A 25,238-nucleotide genomic window follows, 5' to 3' on the forward strand; every position below is an offset into this window, starting at 1 on the left:
CTTATCGCTCTCTATGGGTACCTCAAGGGAGGCTGTAGCGAGGTGGGGGTTGGCCTGTTCTCCCACGTGCCTGGTGACAGGACGAGGGGGAATGGGCTAAAGTTGAGCCAGGGGAGTTTTAGGTTAGATGTTAGGAAGAACTTCTTCACCAAAAGGGTTGTGAGGCACTGGAACAGGCTGCCCAGGGAAGTGGTGGAGTCACCATCCCTGGAAGTGTTCAAAAGACGCTTAGATGTAGAGCTTAGGGATATGGTTTAGTGGAGGGCTGTTAGTGTTAGGTCAGAGGTTGGACTCGATGATCTTGAGGTCTCTTCCAACCTAGAAATTCTGTGATTCTGTGAGGATGGAGTGGCTTCGGTTGGGTTAGGCTCCAGGAGCCCCTTGGTCCTTTCCCAGCTCGTGGTACAAGCGCACACCAGCCATTGTGAAGGGGAAGACACTTTATTTATTATTTATCAAACCAGGGGGAATTATTTAAAATCCAACTACTTCAAAGAACAGGAAGCAGGGGGGACGCCGGCTCTCACTGCAGGCACACGGGCAGGCCGTAGGCGACGGGGGCAGCCCCGGTGAGGTATCTGAGGCGGGGGGCTTGGCGGGCCTGGGCCACGTACTGCAGGAGGGGGGCACCGGAGCCCGCCTGCAGCCAGCCCTGCAGCAGCGCCTCGGTGTAGCGGTCGAGGTCACACTGAGTCACGTCCCACAGGGTGCCCAGGACGAAGGGGCTGGGAAAAAAAAAAAGGGGGTTAGAGGGGTTAGGGCCAGGAGGGCTGGGCGAAGGAGCGGGGTGAGAGGAGGACAAGGAGAACACTCACTGCTTACCAGCACAGGGAAAAGGCAGGGGAGGGGGGCAATAAAAAGCAGGGAGGTGGGGATGGGGTAAAAAGAAGGCAAGAAGGGGATGGGGCGAAGACCCCGTCTGCCCCCCAGAAGCCACCCCCTCTCTCCCCGCCTCACCAGCCGGCCAGGAGGTAGTCGAGGACGATGCCGGAGCCCTCGAGGCCGCCGCGCACGGCCAGCGCGGCGCTGCTGCAGCCGAAGAGCAGGGCCACGGCGTTGCAGTCCAGCTGGGCGATGTCTGTCCCGTCCAGCAGGCGGGCGCCCGCCCCGTGCCCCACGTAGCTGCCAGGAACAGGAGCAGGGTGAGCAGGGTGAGCGCGATAGCGCAGCCCCGCACGGCCACGGGCACTCACATGTAGAGGTCGTGCTCCAGCAGCGCTGCCTGCATCTGCTCCTGGCTGGGGATGGCTCCTGTGACCCCGCTCCAGCCCTGCTGGCTGCGGGAAAGGAGGGGAGAAGTCATAGAAGGGGGGGGAGGGAGCACGGACCCCCCTCCTCCCCGCTCTGTGCGCCCCCGCTCCTCCTCACCTCTCGAACCAGCTGCGGAAGCGCTCCTCGGTGCTCGGGAGGTTGTTCTGGGGGTTGAGGATGTAGAAGGTCCTGGTGGGGTTGACGCCGCGGTGCAGCACAGAGCCTGCCTGCTGAGGGGGGAGGAGGAAGGGAAAAAAGAAATAAGAAATCACGAGTCAGCCCCAGCCCAGCACCAGCCTCGGGGGGTCCCAAGCCCCGCGGCAGAGCCAGGGTGCCCCCCTTCCACTCACCCTCGGTGCCAGGTTGTAACTCAGGAGGAAGCGCAGGGACGGGAGGCGGGTGACAGGCACGGCGCGCAGGCACGCCATGCTCTCCCAGGGCAGCTTCTGGAGGTGCTGTGCAGGGAAGAGGAGGAGGAAGAAAGGAAGGGGAGGAAGGCGTGAGCGATAGAGCGCCTGTCCGAGCTGAGGGAGAAGCAGCAGGGGCAGGCTCTCACTTTATCCAGCACGAGGACGAGGGAGCCGCCAGGTGCCCGGACGCGGCTCCTCTGCTTCTCCAGGGCCTTTTGCAGGAGGAGCTCCGCTTTGTTGCGGGACTGCGAAGGGCACATCCCTGCGGCCAGGGCTCGCACGTCGGCCGGGGTGAGGAGGGGAGCAGCGTTGAGCAGGACCTGCGGCAAGGGGTAGGTGTGAGCCAAGGCAGAGCTCCCCCTGTGCCCTGCCCCAGCCCGGGGAGCTCAGCACCTTGAGCAGCGCCGAGTTCCAGCCCCGCCAGCCGCAGGGATGGAGTTGGGCGAGGAGGCGGATGGCTTCCTCGGCCAGCGCGGGATCCTGGCTGGTGGGGAGCAGCATTCCCTTCCAGCAGCCCAGCACCTCCGTCTCCAGGGTGTCGATGAGGCTCTGCGAGAGAGGACAGAGTCACGGGGGGGTCCGAGCATTCCCCCCAGGCGTGGGGAGCACGGGGTGCCTCTCGCCTACCTTCATCCTGCGGTCCAGCTCGGAGCGGCACAGCCACCAGTCACGGTTGTTGGTGCAGTTGATGGTTTCTTTCTGCTCCTTCTGGATGGTGTCGAAGTCACTCAGCACTGAGCTCAGCGGGGCCTGGGGGAGGAAGGGAGCTATGAGCCCAGCCCCAGGCTCATCCCGGCTGCTCCACTCTTCTAGCCCTTCCCTCACCTTTTTGAGCGCGGTCGGGATGTGGATGGTGATGGGAATGCTGCCCCTCTCCAACCGTGTCAGCAGCAGTATGTCGTCCTTGGAGAAGGGCTGGATGCTCATGAGGGTCAGCACACAGACAGTCACTCCTGAAAAAGTCACCCCCCGACCTTCAGGAGAGGCCAAGGCATCAGGCAGCACCCTCCGGGGCTCCACTTGGATCAGCTCTCACCTGCAGGGATCTGCTGCAGCTGCTCTGTGAATCTCTTGAGCTCCTGGGACCCCAGACACGTGGGGCTGAAGCTGAAGAGGTTCTGGAGCTCAATGAGGTGATGGATGCGCGAGGGAGCATCCTGCAGGGAGAGCCCTTGGAGCTGCTCAGCCGCAGCTGTTGCTGACTTGTTCAGTTTGCTGCAGAGGGAGAGGTGGTCGGGGGTGGGGGGGGGAACGTTGCTCCAAACCAAGCCCTCCAGGGCTCTAGGTTTGGCTGAGCCCCTTCCCCTTCTCAGCAAAGCTCCAGCGACAGAGGCAGGGGGGCACAAAACTTACTGAAGCTTCTTGTGGATGATGCTGAGCAGCTGATGGCGCGTGGTGATGGAGACCGACTCGCACAGCAGATAGGCGGTGGAGACGGAGTCCTGGTCGCCTGTGAGCAGAGCCAGGAGCTGGCAGATCTGGCTGTAGAGCCCGGCAGGCAGGCAGTGGCCGTTGCAGTTGAAGGCAGCTTTCAGGTACGCGTGGACAGCGTCCAGCCAGGAATCATCCGGAAGGGGCAAAGCAACACCACCAGGATCAGGCAGCGAGCCCGTGGCCACCTTGGCTCTCCCTCTGCTGCTCTCCCCTCCACTTGGAGGGTTTTTGCCCTTTTAAGACACGCTTCGGCGGAGGTGGCCCCAGCGTTGCCATTTGCCTCTTCCCACCCCGCGGTTCCCCACTCCCGCTCACCTTCCATAACACGCAGGGCATCGAGGCACAGGGGGTTCTTGCTGCCCGGCATCCCCCCCGCCGGGACGTGCTCGGTGTCCTCGCCCCCCTGGTCACGGGCCCTGGTGGGGGGACAGGCTCTGGGGCACAGGGTGCGAGGCGCCACCGCCTCGGAGTCGCTGAGCACGGGGGCTTGAGTGGCATCCTCCCCAGCTGGGAGCTTGGCTCTCGGGGTCTTCGTCGTTTCTTCATTGTCCTTGAGAATGTAAAGAATCTACTGAGAAGAGAAGGTTTCACACCTCACGGCATTGTAACATGGGGACAAATGGGGAAGGGGGGTTGGGTGAACATCCTGGTTAAAACAAAGGATCTATAAATATATCTAGAGGATCTATAAATTCTATCTAGGAATCTAGATCTATCTAGGGATCTAGGATCTATAAATCCTATCTATAAATATAACAAACTTGGACGATACTAGCTGGGTACTAGGAAACGTGTCAGATTTTACGAACACGGAACAGATAGGGGAGGACTCGTCCTAATAAAGAAGGAAAAACCCGAGACTTGCCTTCCAAGGTAGTCGGGCCCTAATAAAGAGTGAATAGGGGAAGGTTTGGTTGTCCAGACTGTAAAGATACCTGGGACTGCCCAACCTACTACAGTGTTTTCTAATAAGTTGACAGAGTTCTCCTTTCCCACACTGCTTCCAAGCATTGTGAAAAAAGAAGGGGGTTGTACCCGAGGAGATAACTGAAGGGTGCTGGCTACGTGGAAGTGTTAAGCCCCCATATTCAAATTCTTCCAAGTGCAGTTGGGGTCAGGAAATCGGGATAACTTTGACCCAACTACGGGAAAAGGTAGATGTATCGGCACAGTTCCAAGAGATAAAAATGACCTGTGCCATGCCACAAAAAAAACAAAAAAACAAAAAAACCAAAAACCGTACCGAACACACAAGTGGTTAATTCCTGCAAATAACACTAGGTGGGGATGTTCACCGTTAGGAGTCACTCCTTGCCTATCTTTAAAATTGTTTCACGCATCTCATGATTTTTGTGTACAGGTGGTCATTACACCAAGGATCCCACACCACTCTGAAGAGGATATGTAAACCCATCACACAGCGGCTGAATGCCACCTGGTAAAGATCATACTGGGGGGGTGAGAGATAAAATGACTAAATTGGATTATAACAGGGCGGAGAGAGGGAAGGAGAGTTTCGGCCCCCCAGCAGGGGATCCCAGCCCTCGTGCAGCACCGGCCGCCCCCCCCGCAGCTCACCGACAGTTCCGCCTGCAGTGTCTCTGTGCCCTCCGTGGTGGCCGTACGCGCCACAAAATCAGTGCCCTGGAGGTGCTCCATGTCAGCCCTGCGGGGTGGGGGGGGTGGGGGGGTGAGGGGGTGCTGGTGCTCACAGCCCCACACCCCCCCAGTCTCCAAAGAGGCCTACAGAGCGCCCCCCACCCCTCACTCCCACCCCCAGGCCCTGCAGGACCCCCCTGAGCCCCCCCTGCCCCTCAGGCCCCCCCAGACTCCCTACAGCCCCCCCCGCCCCTCAGCCCCCCCCGAGTCCCATAGCTGCCCCCCAGCCCCCCTCCGAGTCCCTGCAGCCCCCCCCGGGTCCCCTCCGAGTCCCTGCAGAAACCCCCCCGGCCCCCCCCGCCTTCCCCTGAGTCCCACAGCCCCCCCCCGGGCACCCCGGCCCCCCCCCCGAGTCCCTGCAGGGTCCCCCCCGAGTCCCTCAGCCGCCTCCCGGCCCCCCCACGGGCCCCAAAGCCACACCCCGGCCCCCCTCTGAGTCCCTGCAGGGACCCCCCCGAGTCCCCCCCGACTCCCTGCAGCCCCCCCAAGTCCCTCAGCCCCCCCCCCCCGAGTCCCTACACGAACCCCCCGGCCCCGCTCCGAGTCCCTGCAGCCCCCTCCGAGTCCCTGCAGGGTCCCCCCGAGTCCCTCAGCCGCCCCCCGGCCCCCCCCCAGCCCCAAAGCCGCCCCCCTGCCGCCCTCCGAGTCTCTGCAGAAACCCCCCCGGCCCCCCCCGCCTACCCCGAGTCCCACAGCCCCCCGGACCCCCAGCCCCCCCCGAGTCCCTGCAGGGCCCCCCCGAGTCCCTCAGCCGCCCCCCGGCCCCCCCACGGGCCCCAAAGCCACACCCCGGCCCCCCTCCGAGTCCCTGCAGGGACCCCCCCGGGTCCCCTCCGAGTCCCTGCAGGGACCCCCCCGGGTCCCCTCCGAGTCCCTGCAGGGACCCCCCCGGGTCCCCTCCGAGTCCCTGCAGGGACCCCCCCGGCGCCCCCGCCTACCCCTGAGTCCCTCAGCCCCCCGGACCCCCAGCACCCCCCGAGTCCCCTCCTAGTCCCTGCAGCCGCCCCCGAGTCCGTCCGAGTCCCTGCGGCCCCCCCCGAGTCCCACAGCTGCCCCCCCCAGGGCCCCAAAGCCACACCCCGGCCCCCCTCCGAGTCCCTGCAGGGACCCCCCCGAGTCCCTGCAGTCGCCCCCGAGTCCGTCCGAGTCCCTGCGGCCCCCCCCGGTCCCCTCCAAGTCCCTGCAGAAACCCCCCCGGCCCCCCCCGCCTACCCCTGAGTCCCCCAGCACCCCCCGGGCCCCCCCGCCCCCGCAGCCCCCCGCCCCCGCAGCCCCCCGCCAAGCCCTTGGGTCCCCTCAGGTCCCTCAGCCCCCCGGCCCCCCCCCGAGTCCCTGCAGCCCCCTCCGGGTCCCTGCAGGGCCCCCCCGAGTCCCCTCCGAGTCCCTACAGGAACCCCCCGAGTTCCCGAGTCCCTGCAGGGCCCCCCGGGTCCCTGCAGCCCCCCTCCATTTCCTTGGGTCCCCCCAGGTCCCTCAGCCCCCCGAGTCCCTTCGGCCCCCCCCCCGGCCCCCCGCGGCTCCCTCCGAGTCCCTGCAGGGACCCCCGAGTCCCTGCGGCCCCCCCCTTATTTTGCCCCCCCCACGTACCCTTGTATCGCTTCTCGCCGGCAGACCCGCGGCGCCCGCCGCGCCCCGTCCAAATAAGCCGCGCCGCGGGCAGGTGAGGGCGGGGCGCCCCGCGCGGGGCACGCCGGGACTTGTAGTCCCAGAACGGCCCCGCGTCACGTCCCCCCTAGCAGCTGTTGGGGCGCCGCGTTTTGGGTTGGGATGGGCAGGGTGCTGAGAACACGCGGCTGTTGTCGTTGCAGGCAGCCTGGGGGTGCAGCAGGAGCTGGGGGGGGGCCAAGCAGACCCCAAGTGGCCAAAGGGGTATTCCTTGGGAAAAAATCCAAGGGATTTTTTTTTGTTGTCAAGGACAAGGTCCGCGTGCCTGCTAATCACAACAGCTGGGGTTGTTTTCGTGCAGTTGTTTGGGTGCTTTTGACTGATAATCTTGGGTGAGACACTGCCTGCCCCTGTGAAGTTCGCTCGTTCCAACCTAGAAAATCGATTCTGTGATTCTGTGATTCTGTGAAAAGCGAGGCTATTCGGGCAATAAAATGCAGCATGATCTGACCATCCTGGCGTCTGTCGTGCTTTTGGCCGTGCTTCCTGCAACGACCTGGGGTCGTGCTGAGCAATTATAGGGGGGCTGGGCAGAGAACAGACCAACCCCCACCTCTCCACAGCCTCCTTGAAGGTACCCCTAGAGCGATAAGGTCGCCCCTGAGCCTCCTGTATCCAGGCTGCACAACCCCAGCTCCCCCAGCTGCTCCTCGTAAGATTTGTTCTCCAGACCCCTCACCGTGGGTCCCTTCCAACTCGGGATATTCCTGGATTCTGTGAAAGAAAGTCAAGCAACCGGCAAACCGTGCTGTGTGCCCAGCCTGGGGACTGCCCACCACTGTGAATAAAATCCCAGCTTCGCTGAGAGCCTCGCCTCAGCCCATTACTGGCTACGGAAGGGCTCTCACGCAGGGAAAGCACGTGCAGAAACGCTTTATTTTCCTGAAAAAAAAGGGAAGCTGAGGGGCGAGGGGGTGCGCAGGGGGCCCTCACCCTGCGGCACTCCGTCCCTGTGTGCTTCCAGTGCCGTCCCCGGCAGGACGCCAGGGTGGGGGCACCGCAGGGGTCACCAGCCGGGGGGGCTTTCCCCCTCGGCCACCCCGGGACCCCCTCCCGCATCACAGCTCGGGGGCGTCGGGCTGGCCCTGGGGGGGCGGCAGCCAGAGCTCGGCGTCGTGGGGGACGACGGGGAAGAGGCCGACGACGGGGAAGAGGCCGACGACGGCGAAGAGGCCGCCGACGGGGAAGAGGCCGACGACGGGGAAGAGGCCGCCGACGGCGAGCAGCACCAGCAGCATGAGGCCGCAGCAGGCGGAGAAGATGCTGCGGGTGCCGGGCCCGTGGTCGGCGCCGTGCAGAAGCAGCAGCCCCAGGCAGGCCAGCAGGTTGAGCGGGACACGGCACCAGTTCGGCACCCCCGGCCGGTCCTTCTCCGGGATCGCCTTTGTGAGAAACAAAGCCATGTTTTTGTGCAGTAGAGAATTCCTCATGTGTGCCCCAGGGGGGTCGTGGAGTCATAACATGGAGAAGCGGAGAAGCGCGAAGCAGATAAGCGGAGAGTGGGAGGCCTCGCTGTTCCAAAATAAGGTGGAAGCTTGAGACAAACAGGACGAGCAGCATGGGAACAGTGAAACAAAGATCCCAAGTTCTCACAACGTGAGAAAGGAGAAATTCAAGGGTTGAAACCGAGAGAAATGGTACATGTATGGTCCAGAGGAGCGTCGAGCAGCTCGTGAACCTGCAGTACTCAGCCACGAGGAAACAGGGGAGGTGATCGGCTGTCGGGGAATAGGGAATGAAAGGTTAGGCTTTGTTAACTAAAAGGCACTCCTAATTGGCAGGACAGCCACCGCTGCAAGCGCAAATAAAACAGCTGCACAGAAGAGCCTGTCTGAAGAAAATGATTTGAGATTTTGCTCACACCTTGCGCCGCAGGAAGCCCATGGCCGGGAAGTAGAGCCCACAGGAGAGCTCGAGGAGCAGGAAGGCCACGAAGGACTCGGCCGGGCTCTCCTGGCTGGGGGTGGTGGAGAAGGCGAGCATGAAGGGGGAGAAGAAGCCCACCTGGTGTAACTGCCCCGTCCTGGTGTAACTGCCCCGACCTGGTGTAACTGCCCCCCACCTGGTGTAACTGCCCCGACCTGGTGTAACTGCCCTGTCCTGGTGTAACTGCCCCTCTCACCTGGTGTAACTGCCCCGACCTGGTGTAACTGCTCCAATCTGGTGTAACTGCCCCGACCTGGTGTAACTGCCCCCCGTCCTGGTGTAACTGCACTCCCACCTGGTGTAACTGCCCCGACCTGGTGTAACTGCTCCAATCTGGTGTAACTGCCCCCACTCCTGGTGTAACTGCCCCTCCCACCTGGTGTAACTGCCCCGACCTGGTGTAACTGCTCCCACTCCTGGTGTAACTGCCCCTCCCACCTGGTGTACCTGCCCCGTCCTGGTGTAACTGCCCTGTCCTGGTGTAACTGCCCCCCACCTGGTGTAACTGCCCCGTCCTGGTGTAACTGCCCCGACCTGGTGTAACTGCCCCCACTCCTGGTGTAACTGCCCCGACCTGGTGTAACTGCCCCCCGTCCTGGTGTAACTGCACTCCCACCTGGTGTAACTGCCCCGACCTGGTGTAACTGCTCCAATCTGGTGTAACTGCCCCGACTTAGTGTATCTGCCCGACCTGGTGTAACTGCCCCCACTCCTGGTGTAACTGCCCCTCCCACCTGGTGTATCTGCCCCGTCCTGGTGTAACTGCCCCGTCCTGGTGTAACTGCCCTGTCCTGGTGTAACTGCCCCCCACCTGGTGTAACTGCCCCGACCTGGTGTAACTGCCCCCACTCCTGGTGTAACTGCCCCTCCCACCTGGTGTAACTGCCCTGTCCTGGTGTAACTGCTCCCTCCTGGTGTAACTGCCCCCCCCACCTGGTGTAACTGCCCCCACTCCTGGAGTAACTGCCCCGTCCTGGTGTAACTGCCCCCCACCTGGTGTAACTGCCCCGACCTGGTGTAACTGCCCCGACCTGGTGTAACTGCCCCTCCCACCTGGTGTAACTGCCCCGTCCTGGTGTATCTGCCCCAACCTGGTATAACTGCCCCTCCCACCTGGTGTAACTGCCCCGACCTGGTGTATCTGCCCCGTCCTGGTGTAACTGCCCTGACCTGGTGTAACTGCCCCTCCCACCTGGTGTAACTGCCCCGTCCTGGTGTATCTGCCCTGACCTGGTGTAACTGCCCCTCCCACCTGGTGTAACTGCCCCGTCCTGGTGTATCTGCCCCGACCTGGTGTAACTGCCCCGACCTGGTGTAACTGCTCCAATCTGGTGTAACTGCCCCGACTTGGTGTATCTGCCCGACCTGGTGTAACTGCCCCCACACCTGGTGTAACTGCCCATCCCACCTGGTGTAACTGCCCCGTCCTGGTGTAACTGCCCTGACCTGGTGTAACTGCCCCTCCCACCTGGTGTAACTGCCCCGTCCTGGTGTAACTGCCCTGACCTGGTGTAACTGCCCCTCCCACCTGGTGTAACTGCCCCGTCCTGGTGTATCTGCCCCGACCTGGTGTAACTGCCCCCCGTCCTGGTGTAACTGCTCCAATCTGGTGTAACTGCCCCGACCTGGTGTAACTGCCCCCACTCCTGGTATAACTGCCCCTCCCACCTGGTGTAACTGCCCCGACCTGGTGTAACTGCCCCCACTCCTGGTGTAACTGCCCCGACCTGGTGTAACTGCCCCCACTCCTGGTGTAACTGCCCCGTCCTGGTGTATCTGCCCCAACCTGGTATAACTGCCCCTCCCACCTGGTGTAACTGCCCCAACCTGGTGTAACTGCCCTGTCCTGGTGTATCTGCCCCCACTCCTGGTGTAACTGCCCTGACCTGGTGTAACTGCTCCCCCCCACCCCCTTCTTTTGCAAATGCCCCGCCCAGGGGCAAACACCTTGCGCAGTTGTCCCAGCCCCCACACAATTGCCCCATGCCCTGTGCAATCGCCCCCAGCTCTCCTCACCCCCCAACCCCGTGCAAACGCCCCCCGCTCTTGCACACCCCCACCCCCTCGCCCTGCCCGTGCCTCAGTTTCCCCCGCACTCACCGGGGTCCCGGGGGGGGTCCCCGCGCCCCCCTCACTTGATGCTGAGCCATGGGCGGCAGGGTGGGGGGGGACACCCGAGGGGGCAGCGGGGGCAGGCTGCGGGGAGGGGGCAGCAGGGACTGACAAGTGGATCCCCGTTACGGGTGGCGAGGGCATGGTATAGGATATACGGGAACCTTCCACGGAAATGAAGAAATTCGCAAGGTTCTGTCTATAAATATAACAAACTCGGACGATACTAGCTGGGTACTAGGAAACGTGTCAGATTTTACGAACACGGAACAGATAGGGGAGGACTCATCCTAATAAAAAGGAGGATGCTGCTAGGCCCCAGGACCAAATGAGGCATTGTCAGAAAGTGTCCAGGGAATCCAGCCTGCGGAAAATACTCCATAAAATACTGCAGTGCCAACCCTCGGCAGCCCTACGAGCTCCGGTAAGGCCGAGACTGACAACATAGCTGAGAATAACATGTGGGGGGGTCATGAATGCCAGCTACCAATTATGAAACAAAGCAAACCCAAATGGAACCAAACACTGTTGATTATGCTTTAGTATAAGGCCTTCATACTACGATGCCATCGCCCCCCCCCCCAAAAGGCAAAAAGCTGCAGCCCCCCAGGAGGGGAGGCTCCTCTGAGCCATGGGGGGGACACCAAGCAGCCCCCCCCCCCCGCAGGTGCTTGAGGGAAGCCTGGGGTCCCCCCCACAAACTGAGCCACCCCGGGGGGCAGGGGACCCCCCAGGAAAGGAAGGGTCGGGTTGTGGGATGGGGGACAAAGGGGAGCAGCACTGGAGGAGGGCCAGGGGACGCCCCCCGCTGGAAGGAAGCCGGGGGGGCTGGGGTCGGCCTCCTCCTAAGGCCCCGAGGGAAGGGCGAAGGCTCAGGGTGGAAGCGAGATTTCTGCTCAGGAGAGGGCACAGGCCCTGGGGCAGGGTGCCCGGGGAGGGGGCAGCATCACCGTCCCTGGGGGGGGCAGGGATGGGATTGATGGCTTGTATCAGGACCAGCGTGACCAGCAGGGCTAGGGAGGTGATCGTCCCCCTGTACTCAGCTCTGGTGAGGCCGCACCTCGAGTACTGCGTTCAGTTGTGGGCCCCTCGCTACAAGAAGGACATGGAGGTGCTCGAGCGGGTGCAGAGAAGGGCGACGAAGCTGGTGAGGGGCCTGGAGAACAAGTCCTACGAGGAGCGGCTGAGGGAGCTGGGCTTGTTCAGCCTGGAGAAGAGGAGGCTCAGGGGCGACCTTATCGCTCTCTATGGGTACCTCAAGGGAGGCTGTAGCGAGGTGGGGGTTGGCCTGTTCTCCCACGTGCCTGGTGACAGGACGAGGGGGAATGGGCTAAAGCTGTGCCAGGGGAGGTGTAGGTTGGATGTTAGGAAGAACTTCTTCACTGAAAGGGTTGTGAGGCACTGGAACAGGCTGCCCAGGGAAGTGGTGGAGTCACCATCCCTGGAAGTGTTCAAAAGACGCTTAGATGTAGAGCTTAGGGATATGGTTTAGTGGAGGGCTGTTAGTGTTAGGTCAGAGGTTGGACTCGATGATCTTGAGGTCTCTTCCAACCTAGAAATTCTGTGATTCTGTGAGGATGGAGTGGCTTCGGTTGGGTTAGGCTCCAGGAGCCCCTTGGTCCTTTCCCAGCTCGTGGTACAAGCGCACACCACCCATTGTGAAGGGGAAGACACTTTATTTATTATTTATCAAACCAGGGGGAATTATTTAAAATCCAACTACTTCAAAGAACAGGAAGCAGGGGGGACGCCAGCTCTCACTGCAGGCACACGGGCAGGCCGTAGGCGACGGGGGCAGCCCCGGTGAGGTATCTGAGGCGGGGGGCTTGGCGGGCCTGGGCCACGTACTGCAGGAGGGGGGCACCGGAGCCCGCCTGCAGCCAGCCCTGCAGCAGCGCCTCGGTGTAGCGGTCGAGGTCACACTGAGTCACGTCCCACAGGGTGCCCAGGACGAAGGGGCTGGGAAAAAAGAAAAAGGGGGTTAGAGGGGTTAGGGCCAGGAGGGCTGGGCGAAGGAGGGGGTGAGAGGAGGACAAGGAGAACACTCACTGCTTACCAGCACAGGGAAAAGGCAGGGGAGGGGGGCAATAAAAAGCAGGGAGGTGGGGATGGGGTAAAAAGAAGGCAAGAAGGGGATGGGGCGAAGACCCCGTCTGCCCCCCAGAAGCCACCCCCTCTCTCCCCGCCTCACCAGCCGGCCAGGAGGTAGTCGAGGACGATGCCGGAGCCCTCGAGGCCGCCGCGCACGGCCAGCGCGGCGCTGCTGCAGCCGAAGAGCAGGGCCACGGCGTTGCAGTCCAGCTGGGCGATGTCTGTCCCGTCCAGCAGGCGGGCGCCCGCCCCGTGCCCCACGTAGCTGCCAGGAACAGGAGCAGGGTGAGCAGGGTGAGCGCGATAGCGCAGCCCCGCACGGCCACGGGCACTCACATGTAGAGGTCGTGCTCCAGCAGCGCTGCCTGCATCTGCTCCTGGCTGGGGATGGCTCCTGTGACCCCGCTCCAGCCCTGCTGGCTGCGGGAAAGGAGGGGAGAAGTCATAGAAGGGGGGGGAGGGAGCACGGACCCCCCTCCTCCCCGCTCTGTGCGCCCCCGCTCCTCCTCACCTCTCGAACCAGCTGCGGAAGCGCTCCTCGGTGCTCGGGAGGTTGTTCTGGGGGTTGAGGATGTAGAAGGTCCTGGTGGGGTTGACGCCGCGGTGCAGCACAGAGCCTGCCTGCTGAGGGGGGAGGAGGAAGGGAAAAAAGAAATAAGAAATCACGAGTCAGCCCCAGCCCAGCACCAGCCTCGGGGGGTCCCAAGCCCCGCGGCAGAGCCAGGGTGCCCCCCTTCCACTCACCCTCGGTGCCAGGTTGTAACTCAGGAGGAAGCGCAGGGACGGGAGGCGGGTGACAGGCACGGCGCGCAGGCACGCCATGCTCTCCCAGGGCAGCTTCTGGAGGTGCTGTGCAGGGAAGAGGAGGAGGAAGAAAGGAAGGGGAGGAAGGCGTGAGCGATAGAGCGCCTGTCCGAGCTGAGGGAGAAGCAGCAGGGGCAGGCTCTCACTTTATCCAGCACGAGGACGAGGGAGCCGCCAGGTGCCCGGACGCGGCTCCTCTGCTTCTCCAGGGCCTTTTGCAGGAGGAGCTCCGCTTTGTTGCGGGACTGCGAAGGGCACATCCCTGCGGCCAGGGCTCGCACGTCGGCCGGGGTGAGGAGGGGAGCAGCGTTGAGCAGGACCTGCGGCAAGGGGTAGGCGTGAGCCAAGGCAGAGCTCCCCCTGTGCCCTGCCCCAGCCTGGGGAGCTCAGCACCTTGAGCAGCGCCGGGTTCGAGCCCCGCCAGCCGCAGGGATGGAGCTGGTCGAGGAGGCGGATGGCTTCCTCGGCCAGCACGGGCTCCTGGCTGGCGGGGAGCAGCATTCCCTTCCAGCAGCCCAGCACCTCCGTCTCCAGGGTGTCGATGAGGCTCTGCGAGAGAGGACAGAGTCACGGGGGGGTCCGAGCATTCCCCCCAGGCGTGGGGAGCACGGGGTGCCTCTCGCCTACCTTCATCCTGCGGTCCAGCTCGGAGCAGCACAGCCACCAGTCACGGTTGTCGGTGCAGTTGATGGTTTCTTTCTGCTCCTTCTGGATGGTGTCGAAGTCACTCAGCACTGAGCTCAGCGGGGCCTGGGGGAGGAAGGGAGCCGTGAACCCAGCCCCAGGCTCGTCCCGGCTGCTCCACTCTTCTAGCCCTTCCCTCACCTTGGTGAACGCGGTCGGGATGTGGATGGTGATGGGAGTGCTGCCCCTCTCCAACCGTGTCAGCAGCAGTATGTCGTCCTTGGAGAAGGGCTGGATGCTCACGAGGGTCAGCACACAGACGGTCACTCCTGAAAAAGTCACCCCCGACCTTCAGGAGAGGCCAAGGCATCAGGCAGCACCCTCCGGGGCTCCACTTGGATCAGCCCTCACCTGCAGGGATCTGCTGCAGCTGCTCTCTGAATCTGTTGAGCTCCTGGGGCCCCAGACACATGGGGCTGAAGCTGAAGAGGTTCTGGAGCTCAATGAGGTGATGGATGCGCGAGGGAGCATCCTGCAGGGAGAGCCCTTGGAGCTGCTCAGCCGCAGCTGCTGCCGACTTCTTCTTCAGTTTGCTGCAGAGGGAGAGGTGGTTGGGGGTGGGGGGGGGGGGGGAACGTTGCTCCAAACCAAGCCCTCCAGGGCTCTAGGTTTGGCTGAGCCCCTTCCCCTTCTCAGCAAAGCTCCAGCGACAGCGGCAGGGGGGCACAAAACTTACTGAAGCTTCTCGTGGATGATGCTGAGCAGCTGAGGGCGCATGGTGATGATGGAGACCGACTCGGACAGCAGATAGGCGGTGGAGACGGGGTCCTGGTCGCCCGTGGCCAGAGCCAGGAGCCGGCAGATCTGGCTGTAGAGCCTGGCAGGCAGGCAGTGGCCGTTGCAGTTGAAGGCATCTTTCAGGTACGCGTGGACAGCGTCCAGCCAGGAATCATCTGGAAGGGGCAAAGCAACACCACCAGGATCAGGCAGCGAGCCCGCGGCCACCTTGGCTCTCCCTCTGCTGCTCTCCCCTCCACTTGGAGGGTTTTTGCCCTTTTAAGACACGCTTCGGCGGAGGTGGCCCCAGCGTTGCCATTTGCCTCTTCCCACCCCGCGGTTCCCCACTCCCGCTCACCTTCCATAACACGCAGGGCATCGAGGCACAGGGGGTTCTTGCTGCCCGGCATCCCCCCCGCCGGGACGTGCTCGGTGTCCTCGCCCCCCTGGTCACGGGCCCTGGTGGGGGGACAGGCTCTGGGGCACAGGGTGCGAGGCGCCACCGCCTCGGAGTCGCTGAGCACGGGGGCTTGAGTGGCATCCTCCCCAGCTGGGAGCTTGGCTCTCGGGGTCTTCGTCGTTTCTTCATTGTCCTTGAGAATTTAAAGAATCTACTGAGAAGAGAAGGTTTTACACCTCACGGCATTGTAACATGGGGACAAATGGGGAAGGGGGGTTGGGTGAACATCCTGGTTAAAACAAAGGATCTATAAATATATCTAGAGGATCTATAAATTCTATCTAGGAATCTAGATCTATCTAGGGATCTAGGATCTATAAATCCTATCTATAAATATAACAAACTTGGACGATACTAGCTGGGTACTAGGAAACGTGTCAGATTTTACGAACACGGAACAGATAGGGGAGGACTCGTCCTAATAAAGAAGGAAAAACCCGAGACTTGCCTTCCAAGGTAGTCGGGCCCTAATAAAGAGTGAATAGGGGAAGGTTTGGTTGTCCAGACTGTAAAGATACCTGGGACTGCCCAACCTACTACAGTGTTTTCTAATAAGTTGACAGAGTTCTCCTTTCCCACACTGCTTCCAAGCATTGTGAAAAAAGAAGGGGGTTGTACCCGAGGAGATAACTGAAGGGTGCTGGCTACGTGGAAGTGTTAAGCCCCCATATTCAAATTCTTCCAAGTGCAGTTGGGGTCAGGAAATCGGGATAACTTTGACCCAACTACGGGAAAAGGTAGATGTATCGGCACAGTTCCAAGAGATAAAAATGACCTGTGCCATGCCACAAAAAAAACAAAAAAACAAAAAAACCAAAAACCGTACCGAACACACAAGTGGTTAATTCCTGCAAATAACACTAGGTGGGGATGTTCACCGTTAGGAGTCACTCCTTGCCTATCTTTAAAATTGTTTCACGCATCTCATGATTTTTGTGTACAGGTGGTCATTACACCAAGGATCCCACACCACTCTGAAGAGGATATGTAAACCCATCACACAGCGGCTGAATGCCACCTGGTAAAGATCATACTGGGGGGGTGAGAGATAAAATGACTAAATTGGATTATAACAGGGCGGAGAGAGGGAAGGAGAGTTTCGGCCCCCCAGCAGGGGATCCCAGCCCTCGTGCAGCACCGGCCGCCCCCCCCGCAGCTCACCGACAGTTCCGCCTGCAGTGTCTCTGTGCCCTCCGTGGTGGCCGTACGCGCCACAAAATCAGTGCCCTGGAGGTGCTCCATGTCAGCCCTGCGGGGTGGGGGGGGTGGGGGGGTGAGGGGGTGCTGGTGCTCACAGCCCCACACCCCCCCAGTCTCCAAAGAGGCCTACAGAGCGCCCCCCACCCCTCACTCCCACCCCCAGGCCCTGCAGGACCCCCCTGAGCCCCCCCTGCCCCTCAGGCCCCCCCAGACTCCCTACAGCCCCCCCCGCCCCTCAGCCCCCCCCGAGTCCCACAGCTGCCCCCCGGCCCCCCTCCGAGTCCCTGCAGGGACCCCCCCGGCTCCCCCCGCCCTCCCCTGAGACCCCCAGCCCCCCCCGAGTCCCACAGCTGCCCCCCAGCCCCCCTCCGAGTCCCTGCAGCCCCCCCCGGGTCCCCTCCGAGTCCCTGCAGAAACCCCCCCGGCCCCCCCCGCCTTCCCCCGAGTCCCACAGCCCCCCCCCGGGCACCCCGCCCCCCCCCCCGGGTCCCTGCAGCCCCCCCCGGGTCCCTGCAGAGACCCCCCCGGCCCCCCCCGCCTACCCCTGAGTCCCACAGCCCCCTGGATCCCCAGCCCCCCCCGAGTCCCTGCAGATACCTGCAGGGCCCCCCCAAGTCCCCTCTGAGTCCCTGCAGGGCCCCCCCGAGTCCCTGCAGCCCCCCCCCGGCCCCCCCACGGGCCCCAAAGCCACACCCCGGCCCCCCTCCGAGTCCCTGCCGGGACCCCCCCAAGTCCCCTCCGAGTCCCTGCAGCCCCCCCCGAGTCCCTCGGCCCCCCTCTGGTCCCTCAGCCACCCCCCGGCCCCTCTCCGAGTCCCTGCAGGGACCCCCGAGTCCCCTCCAAGTCCCTGCAGCCCCCCCGAGTCCCACAGCTGCCCCCCCCAGGGCCCCAAAGCCACACCCCGGCCCCCCTCCGAGTCCCTACAGGAACCCCCCGGCCCCCCGAGTCCCTGCAGGGCCCCCCCGGATCCCTGCAGCCCCCCTCCATTTCCTTGGGTCCCCCCAGGTCCCTCAGCCCCCCGAGTCCCTTCGGCCCCCCCCCCGAGTCCCTGCAGGGACCCCCCCGAGTCCCCTCCGAGTCCCTGCAGCCCCTCCGGGCCCCCCTCCGCGTCCCTGTAGGGTCCCCCCGAGTCCCCTCCTAGTCCCTGCGGCCCCCCCCGGCCCCCCTCCGAGTCCCTGCAGGGACCCCCCCGGCCCCCCCCGCCTACCCCTGAGTCCCACAGCCCCCCGGACCCCCAGCACACCCCGAGTCCCTGCAGGGTCCCCCCGAGTCCCTCCGAGTCCCTGCAGCCGCCCCCCGGGTCCCTGCAGCCCCCCCCGGCGCCCCCCCGAGTCCCTGCAGGGCCGCCCCGCCCCCGCAACCCCCCTCCAAGTCCTTGGGACCCCCAGGTCCCTCAGCCCCCCCCGGGCCCCCCCCAGTCCCTGCAGCCCCCGCCGGCTCCCTGCAGCCCCCCCCCGGGTCCCCTCCGAGTCTTTGCAGGGTCCCCCCGAGTCCCTCAGCCGCCCCCCGGCCCCCCCACGGGCCCCAAAGCCACACCCCGGCCCCCCTCCGAGTCCCTACAGGAACCCCCCGGCCCCCCGAGTCCCTGCAGGGCCCCCCCGGATCCCTGCAGCCCCCCTCCATTTCCTTGGGTCCCCCCGGGTCCCTCAGCCCCCCGAGTCCCTGCAGGGCCCCCCCGGCCCCCCCCCGGGTCCCTGCAGCCCCCCCCGGGTCCCTGCAGGGACCCCCGAGTCCCTTCGGCCCCCCCCCCGGCCCCCCCCGGCCCCCCCCCGAGTCCCTGCGGCCCCCCCCTTATTTTGCCCCCCCCACGTACCCTTGTATCGCTTCTCGCCGGCAGACCCGCGGCGCCCGCCGCGCCCCGTCCAAATAAGCCGCGCCGCGGGCAGGTGAGGGCGGGGCGCCCCGCGCGGGGCACGCCGGGACTTGTAGTCCCAGAACGGCCCCGCGTCACGTCCCCCCTAGCAGCTGTTGGGGCGCCGCGTTTTGGGTTGGGATGGGCAGGGTGCTGAGAACACGCGGCTGTTGTCGTTGCAGGCAGCCTGGGGGTGCAGCAGGAGCTGGGGGGGGGCCAAGCAGACCCCAAGTGGCCAAAGGGGTATTCCTTGGGAAAAAATCCAAGGGATTTTTTTTTGTTGTCAAGGACAAGGTCCGCGTGCCTGCTAATCACAACAGCTGGGGTTGTTTTCGTGCAGTTGTTTGGGTGCTTTTGACTGATAATCTTGGGTGAGACACTGCCTGCCCCTGTGAAGTTCGCTCGTTCCAACCTAGAAAATCGATTCTGTGATTCTGTGATTCTGTGAAAAGCGAGGCTATTCGGGCAATAAAATGCAGCATGATCTGACCATCCTGGCGTCTGTCGTGCTTTTGGGGTCGTGCTGAGCAATTATAGGGGGGCTGGGCAGAGAACAGACCAACCCCCACCTCTCCACAGCCTCCTTGAAGGTACCCCTAGAGCGATAAGGTCGCCCCTGAGCCTCCTGTATCCAGGCTGCACAACCCCAGCTCCCCCAGCTGCTCCTCGTAAGATTTGTTCTCCAGACCCCTCACCGTGGGTCCCTTCCAACTCGGGATATTCCTGGATTCTGTGAAAGAAAGTCAAGCAACCGGCAAACCGTGCTGTGTGCCCAGCCTGGGGACAGTCATGTGTGCCCTGCCTGGGGACTGCCCACCACTGTGAATAAAATCCCAGCTTCGCTGAGAGCCTCGCCTCAGCCCATTACTGGCTACGGAACGGCTCTCTCGCAGGGAAAGCACGTGCAGAAACGCTTTATTTTCCTGAAAAAAAAGGGAAGCTGAGGGGCGAGGGGGTGCGCAGGGGGCCCTCACCCTGCGGCACTCCGTCCCTGTGTGCTTCCAGTGCCGTCCCCGGCAGGACGCCAGGGTGGGGGCACCGCAGGGGTCACCAGCCGGGGGGGCTTTCCCCCTCGGCCACCCCGGGACCCCCTCCCGCATCACAGCTCGGGGGCGTCGGGCTGGCCCTGGGGGGGCGGCAGCCGGAGCTCGGCGTCGTGGGGGACGACGGGGAAGAGGCCGACGACGGGGAAGAGGCCGACGACCGAGAAGAGGCCGACGATGGGGAAGAGGCCGACGACGGGGAAGAGGCCGACGACGGGGAAGAGGCCGCCGACGGCGAGCAGCACCAGCAGCATGAGGCCGCAGCAGGCGGAGAAGATGCTGCGGGTGCCGGGCCCGTGGTCGGCGCCGTGCAGAAGCAGCAGCCCCAGGCAGGCCAGCAGGTTGAGCGGGACACGGCACCAGTTCGGCACCCCCGGCCGGTCCTTCTCCGGGATCGCCTTTGTGAGAAACAAAGCCATGTTTTTGTGCAGTAGAGAATTCCTCATGTGTGCCCCAGGGGGGTCGTGGAGTCATAACATGGAGAAGCGGAGAAGCGCGAAGCAGATAAGCGGAGAGTGGGAGGCCTCGCTGTTCCAAAATAAGGTGGAAGCTTGAGACAAACAGGACGAGCAGCATGGGAACAGTGAAACAAAGATCCCAAGTTCTCACAACGTGAGAAAGGAGAAATTCAAGGGTTGAAACCGAGAGAAATGGTACATGTATGGTCCAGAGGAGCGTCGAGCAGCTCGTGAACCTGCAGTACTCAGCCACGAGGAAACAGGGGAGGTGATCGGCTGTCGGGGAATAGGGAATGAAAGGTTAGGCTTTGTTAACTAAAAGGCACTCCTAATTGGCAGGACAGCCACCGCTGCAAGCGCAAATAAAACAGCTGCACAGAAGAGCCTGTCTGAAGAAAATGATTTGAGATTTTGCTCACACCTTGCGCCGCAGGAAGCCCATGGCCGGGAAGTAGAGCCCACAGGAGAGCTCGAGGAGCAGGAAGGCCACGAAGGACTCGGCCGGGCTCTCCTGGCTGGGGGTGGTGGAGAAGGCGAGCATGAAGGGGGAGAAGAAGCCCACCTGGTGTAACTGCCCCGTCCTGGTGTAACTGCCCCGACCTGGTGTAACTGCCCCCCACCTGGTGTAACTGCCCCGACCTGGTGTAACTGCCCTGTCCTGGTGTAACTGCCCCTCTCACCTGGTGTAACTGCCCCGACCTGGTGTAACTGCTCCAATCTGGTGTAACTGCCCCATCCTGGTGTATCTGCCCCGTCCTGGTGTAACTGCTCCCTCCTGGTGTAACTGCCCCCCCACCTGGTGTAACTGCCCCCACTCCTGGAGTAACTGCCCTGTCCTGGTGTAACTGCTCCAATCTGGTGTATCTGCCCCGACCTGGTGTAACTGCCCCGACCTGGTGTAACTGCCCCCACTCCTGGTGTAACTGCCCCGACCTGGTGTAACTGCCCCGTCCTGGTGTAACTGCCCCGACCTGGTGTATCTGCCCCGTCCTGGTGTATCTGCCCCATCCTGGTGTAACTGCCCCGACCTGGTGTAACTGCCCCTCCCACCTGGTGTAACTGCCCCATCCTGGTGTAACTGCCCTGTCCTGGTGTAACTGCCCCCCGACCTGGTGTATCTGCCCCGTCCTGGTGTAACTGCTCCCTCCTGGTGTAACTGCCCCCCCACCTGGTGTAACTGCCCCCACTCCTGGAGTAACTGCCCTGTCCTGGTGTAACTGCTCCAATCTGGTGTATCTGCCCCGACCTGGTGTAATTGCCCCATCCTGGTGTAACTGCCCCGTCCTGGTGTAACTGCCCCGACCTGGTGTAACTGCCCCTCCCACCTGGTGTAACTGCCCCGACCTGGTGTAACTGCCTCCACTCCTGGTGTATCTGCCCCGTCCTGGTGTAACTGCCCCCCACCTGGTGTAACTGCTCCCTCCTGGTGTAACTGCCCCGACCTGGTGTAACTGCCCCTCCCACCTGGTGTAACTGCCCCGACCTGGTGTAACTGCCCCCACTCCTGGTGTATCTGCCCCGTCCTGGTGTAACTGCCCCGACCTGGTGTAACTGCCCCCACTCCTGGTGTAACTGCCCCGACCTGGTTTAACTGCCCCGACCTGGTGTAACTGCCCCTCCCACCTGGTGTATCTGCCCCGTCCTGGTGTAACTGCTCCCTCCTGGTGTAACTGCCCCCCACCTGGTGTAACTGCCCCGTCCTGGTGTAACTGCCCCGACCTGGTGTATCTGCCCCGTCCTGGTGTAACTGCCCCGTCCTGGTGTAACTGCCCCCTCCTGGTGTAACTGCCCCCACTCCTGGTGTAACTGCCCCCACTCCTGGAGTAACTGCCCCGTCCTGGTGTAACTGCCCCTCCACCTGGTGTAACTGCCCCCCGTCCTGGTGTAACTGCCCCGACCTGGTGTAACTGCTCCAATCTGGTGTAACTGCCCCGACCTGGTGTAACTGCCCCCACTCCTGGTGTAACTGCCCCCCTGCTGGTGTAACTGCCCCCCACCTGGTGTAACTGCCCAGACCTGGTGTAACTGCCCCTCCACCTGGTGTAACTGCCCCGTCCTGGTGTAACTGCCCCAACCTGGTGTAACTGCCCCTCCACCTGGTGTAACTGCCCCGTCCTGGTGTAACTGCCCCGTCTTGGTGTAATTGCCCCCTTCTTGGTGTATCTGCCCCGACCTGGTGTAACTGCCCCGACCTGGTGTAACTGCCCCTCCCACCTGGTGTAACTGCCCTGTCCTGCTGTAACTGCCCCCTAGTGGTGTAACTGCCCCCACTCCTGTTTTAACTGCCCCCTTCTGGTGTAATTGCCCCCTTCTTGGTGTAACTGCCCCCCGACCTGGTGTAATTGTCCCCTTCTTGGTGTAACTGCCCCGTCCTGGTGTAACTGCCCCCACTCCTGGTGTAACTGCCCCTCCCACCTGGTGTAACTGCCCCGTCCTGGTGTAATTGCCCCCTTCTTGGTGTAACTGCCCCCTCCTGGTGTAACTGCCCCCTCCTGGTGTAACTGCCCCGACCTGGTGTAACTGCCCCCCCCTCGTGGGACACTGGGACAGGGGACACTGGAATGGGACAGGAGAGAGAATTGATGTAGGAGGGAAACGAGGGAGCATCTTGGGGACACCGGGATGGGGCTGGGGACACCGGGGGGCAGCAGGCAGGGGACACTGGGACGGGGCTGGGGACACCGTTAGTGGAAACTGGGGCCACTGGGAGCAGCCTGGGGACACCGGGACGGGGACACCGGGACGGGGAGAGGCCCCGCCCCCTGGCGGGACCGGTGTCCGCTCTGACCAATGGGGAGGGGGCAGCGGGGCGGCCCCGCCCCTCGGCAAGATGGCGGCGCCCAGCGGCGGGGCCGGGAGGGGAGAGGAGGAGGAGGAGGAGGAGGGGGAGGAAGGGGAAAGGGGAGAGAACGAAAGGGAAAGGAAGAGGAAAGGGAGGGAAATGAAAGAGAAAAGGGAAAACGGAGGGGAAGGGGAAAGGGAAAAGGAAGAGGAAGAGGAGGAGAAGAAAGAAGAAGATGATGAAGATGAGGATGATGAGGAGGATGAGGATGATGATGATGAGGAAGCCTTGGCCGGGCCGCTGGCCGCCGTGTTCCCCCGCGACCCCGCTCTCTTCGCCGACTCCTTCCCGACCCGGAGCCGTTTCCGCTTCTGCGGCCACGTCCTGCGCATCGCCCAGCACCACGGGCCCCGGCTCGGGCTGGCGGCGCCCGTCTGGGACGGGGTGCGAGGGGTGGGGGGGGGCGTGGGGGGGGGGCGTGGGGGGGGGGGCACCCCTGGGGATGGGGGACGCCGGGGGTTGGGGGCGTTCCTGGGGGGTCTCTGGGGCATGGGGGGGGGGTCCTGGGGTGTTGGGGGGGGGGTCCTGGGGTGTTAGGGGGGGAGATCGTGGGGCATTGGGGGCTCTTGGGAACTGGGGGGGCTCTTGGGACACGTGGGGGGGGTGCAGTAAGGATGGGGGGGCTCTGGGGACCCCAGGGGATGGGCAGACCCAGGGGGACCCCAGGAGCACGGGGACACCAGCTGCTGGGGGGGGACATCAAGGAGCACTGGGAGGTGGCGGGGACCCCAAGGGGGTGGCAGGGGGACAGGGGGGGTCCCCTGTGCCCCCCCCAACCCTGCATGTCCGTCCCCCCCCCCCATCCCAGGCCTTGGAGCTGTGCCGTTACTTCGAGGAGGAAAACCTCGACTTCCGCGGCCGCACCGTCATCGAGCTGGGCGCCGGCACCGGCATCGTGGGCATCCTGGCGGCGCTGCTGGGTGAGCGGGGGGGGCACCACGGCCCCCCCGGGGGTACCCCCCAGGGAGCCCAATAAGGGACTGGGAGCCGGTGAGGGTCACTGGTGTGAGCACCCCCCCCTGGGGCTGGTGGCTACTGGGGGGTATTGGGGGGTAGGGAGGGGTTGGGGCGGTTGCTGGGGGGGGTGTTTGGGGGGTTATTGGGGGTCAGAAGGGTGTTTGGGGAGGTGCTGGGGGGGTTATTGGGGGTTTGGGGGGGTGTTGGGGGGGGTTATTGGGGGGTAGGGGGGTATTTGGGGAGTTATTGGGGGTAGGGGGGTGTTTGGGGGGGTACTGGAAGGCTTATTGGGGGGGATTTTGGGGGTTATTTGGGGGTAGGGGGATTTGGGGGGGTTATGGCAGGTAAGAAGGGTATTGGGGGGGTTATTTAAAGGTGTGTGGGGAATTTGGGGGTGCAGAGAGGTCCGAGGGAGGTGCGACCCCCTCCTCTCCCCCCTTATCGATCCCCTAGGGGGGGACGTGACCATCACGGACCTGCCGCTGGCTTTGGAGCAGATCCGGGAGAACGTGCGGAGGAACGTGCCGATGGGGGGGGCCGCGGCCCCGTGCCCGCCGCCCCGGGTGCGAGCCCTGGCTTGGGGCTTGGACCACGGCTCCTTCCCCCGGGGCTACGACGTGGTGCTGGGCGCCGACGTGGTGTACGAGCCCCGCAGCTTCCCGGCGCTGCTGGCCACCCTGCGCCACCTCTGCGGCCCCCGCTCCGTGGCCCTGCTGTGCTGCGGGATGCGGCGCGAGCTGGGGGCCGCCCGCTTCTTCCACCAGCTCCTGCCCCGACACTTCCGCACCCAGCTGCTGCGCCGCTGCCCCCAGAGCGACGTCGAGCTGTACCGGGCCACCTGCGGGGACCACGGGTGACACCGGGACACCGGGACGCTGTGGGGACAAAGGGGCCTGAGGGATCCCGGGGGGGCCCTTGTCCTCTCCAGTCCCTCGAACTGTACCGGGCCACATGTGGGAGCCACAGGTGACACCGGGACGTGGGGACACCGGGACGCTTTGGGCCACCCCCAGGCACCGCGGGTGACACCAGGACACGGGGACGTGGGGACACTTTGGGACCGAAGGGACCTGAGGGGTCGTCAGCTGCCAGCCCCGTGTCCTCTCCGTCCCATCGAGTGGTACCGGGCCACCTGCGGGAGCCACGGGTGACACCGGGACGCGGGGACGCTTTGGGGCTGAAGGGGCCTGAGGGATCCCGGGTGCCCCTGTCCCCTCCAGCCCCCCCTCAGCCACCTCCCAATGCCCCCAGTGCCTTCATAATGAAGATTTTTTTCTACCATTTTGCCTAAATCTGCTCGTTTTCAGTATCGCGGCGCCCCCCTCACCCTGGATCTGCGTCCCCCAGTAACGGGGACAGCGCGGGAGGGGGGGGGGGGGGCTCAGACAGCCCCGAGGGGCTCAGTGGGACCGGCCTGGGGCTCTGCTGGGTGCTGGGGGGGGCCCTGGGGGGCTCCGTGGGGTGGGGGGGGGGCTGGGCAAAGTAGGGGGGGGCTCCAAAAAGGTGGGGGGGGCTGGAGGAGGGGCTGGGGAGGGGCGATAAGCGGGGGGGGGGGGCTGGGCAAGGCCGGGGGGGCTCTGAAATGGGAAGGGGGGGGGGGGTGGTTTATAGGGACTGGGGGGGCTCTGGGGGGGCTCTGAAGGGGCTGCCCCCCCCCAGCCCCTCTCGGCCCC

The 25,238-nt window shown here is 63.9% G+C and overlaps 3 protein-coding genes and 2 pseudogenes across 6 annotated transcripts; 1 reads left to right on the forward strand and 4 right to left on the reverse strand.

The window, feature by feature from the left end:
* Window positions 1–422: 422 nt before the first annotated feature.
* Window positions 423–6,493, reverse strand: LOC311424749 (separin-like). 2 transcript variants are annotated; one of them, XM_084500133.1, is made up of 14 exons: window positions 6,342–6,493; window positions 4,674–4,761; window positions 3,411–3,645; window positions 3,015–3,189; window positions 2,698–2,876; window positions 2,487–2,614; window positions 2,289–2,411; window positions 2,055–2,210; window positions 1,808–1,981; window positions 1,602–1,706; window positions 1,369–1,481; window positions 1,194–1,277; window positions 958–1,122; window positions 423–725 (listed from the first exon to the last, which is right to left on the reverse strand). In XM_084500133.1, the coding sequence occupies exons 2-14, from the start codon at window positions 4,752–4,754 to the stop codon at window positions 524–526; spliced, it is 1,920 nt and encodes a 639-aa protein (XP_084356259.1). In that variant the 5' UTR covers window positions 4,755–4,761; window positions 6,342–6,493; the 3' UTR covers window positions 423–523. The 2 variants fall into 2 exon arrangements, with proteins under 2 accessions (XP_084356259.1, XP_084356260.1); XM_084500134.1 differs by having other exon boundaries at window positions 1,369–1,478; window positions 6,342–6,492.
* Window positions 6,494–7,477: 984 nt separating this feature from the next.
* On the reverse strand, window positions 7,478–8,417 carry LOC311424569 (molybdate-anion transporter pseudogene; annotated as a pseudogene). The gene is made up of 2 exons: window positions 8,283–8,417; window positions 7,478–7,801 (listed from the first exon to the last, which is right to left on the reverse strand). The product of its transcript is annotated as a molybdate-anion transporter pseudogene (transcript).
* A 3,696-nt stretch (window positions 8,418–12,113) lies between these two features.
* Window positions 12,114–18,386, reverse strand: LOC311424738 (separin-like). The gene is made up of 14 exons (XM_084500117.1): window positions 18,227–18,386; window positions 16,375–16,462; window positions 15,112–15,346; window positions 14,713–14,929; window positions 14,388–14,569; window positions 14,178–14,305; window positions 13,980–14,102; window positions 13,746–13,901; window positions 13,499–13,672; window positions 13,293–13,397; window positions 13,060–13,172; window positions 12,885–12,968; window positions 12,649–12,813; window positions 12,114–12,416 (listed from the first exon to the last, which is right to left on the reverse strand). The coding sequence occupies exons 2-14, from the start codon at window positions 16,453–16,455 to the stop codon at window positions 12,215–12,217; spliced, it is 1,965 nt and encodes a 654-aa protein (XP_084356243.1). The 5' UTR covers window positions 16,456–16,462; window positions 18,227–18,386; the 3' UTR covers window positions 12,114–12,214.
* Window positions 18,387–19,364: 978 nt separating this feature from the next.
* LOC311424570 (molybdate-anion transporter pseudogene) lies at window positions 19,365–20,322 on the reverse strand (annotated as a pseudogene). The gene is made up of 2 exons: window positions 20,188–20,322; window positions 19,365–19,706 (listed from the first exon to the last, which is right to left on the reverse strand). The product of its transcript is annotated as a molybdate-anion transporter pseudogene (transcript).
* Window positions 20,323–22,655: 2,333 nt separating this feature from the next.
* On the forward strand, window positions 22,656–24,857 carry EEF1AKMT3 (EEF1A lysine methyltransferase 3). Its single transcript, XM_084500192.1, has 3 exons — window positions 22,656–22,992; window positions 23,417–23,528; window positions 24,019–24,857. The coding sequence occupies exons 1-3, from the start codon at window positions 22,708–22,710 to the stop codon at window positions 24,420–24,422; spliced, it is 801 nt and encodes a 266-aa protein (XP_084356318.1). The 5' UTR covers window positions 22,656–22,707; the 3' UTR covers window positions 24,423–24,857.
* The last annotated feature ends 381 nt before the right edge of the window (window positions 24,858–25,238 follow it).

The sequence above is a fragment of the Aythya ferina genome (assembly GCF_964211825.1).
Source record: "Aythya ferina genome assembly, chromosome: 28".
Classification (NCBI taxonomy): Eukaryota; Metazoa; Chordata; class Aves; order Anseriformes; family Anatidae; genus Aythya; species Aythya ferina.

Coding starts and splice junctions, on each gene's coding strand:
- LOC311424749 (XM_084500133.1), bottom strand. CDS start 4,754: ATGGAGCACCTCCAGGGCACTGATTTTGTGGCGCGTACGGCCACCACG. Junction 3,646..4,673: donor CACTGCAGGCGGAACTGTCG/GTGAGCTGCGGG, acceptor TACATTCTCAAG/GACAATGAAGAAACGACGAA. Junction 1,707..1,807: donor TCGTCCTCGTGCTGGATAAA/GTGAGAGCCTGC, acceptor TTCCCTGCACAG/CACCTCCAGAAGCTGCCCTG.
- LOC311424738 (XM_084500117.1), bottom strand. CDS start 16,455: ATGGAGCACCTCCAGGGCACTGATTTTGTGGCGCGTACGGCCACCACG. Junction 15,347..16,374: donor CACTGCAGGCGGAACTGTCG/GTGAGCTGCGGG, acceptor TAAATTCTCAAG/GACAATGAAGAAACGACGAA. Junction 14,570..14,712: donor ATCATCCACGAGAAGCTTCA/GTAAGTTTTGTG, acceptor CTCCCTCTGCAG/CAAACTGAAGAAGAAGTCGG.
- EEF1AKMT3 (XM_084500192.1), top strand. CDS start 22,708: ATGAAAGAGAAAAGGGAAAACGGAGGGGAAGGGGAAAGGGAAAAGGAA. Junction 22,993..23,416: donor CGGCGCCCGTCTGGGACGGG/GTGCGAGGGGTG, acceptor CCCCCATCCCAG/GCCTTGGAGCTGTGCCGTTA. Junction 23,529..24,018: donor CATCCTGGCGGCGCTGCTGG/GTGAGCGGGGGG, acceptor TCGATCCCCTAG/GGGGGGACGTGACCATCACG.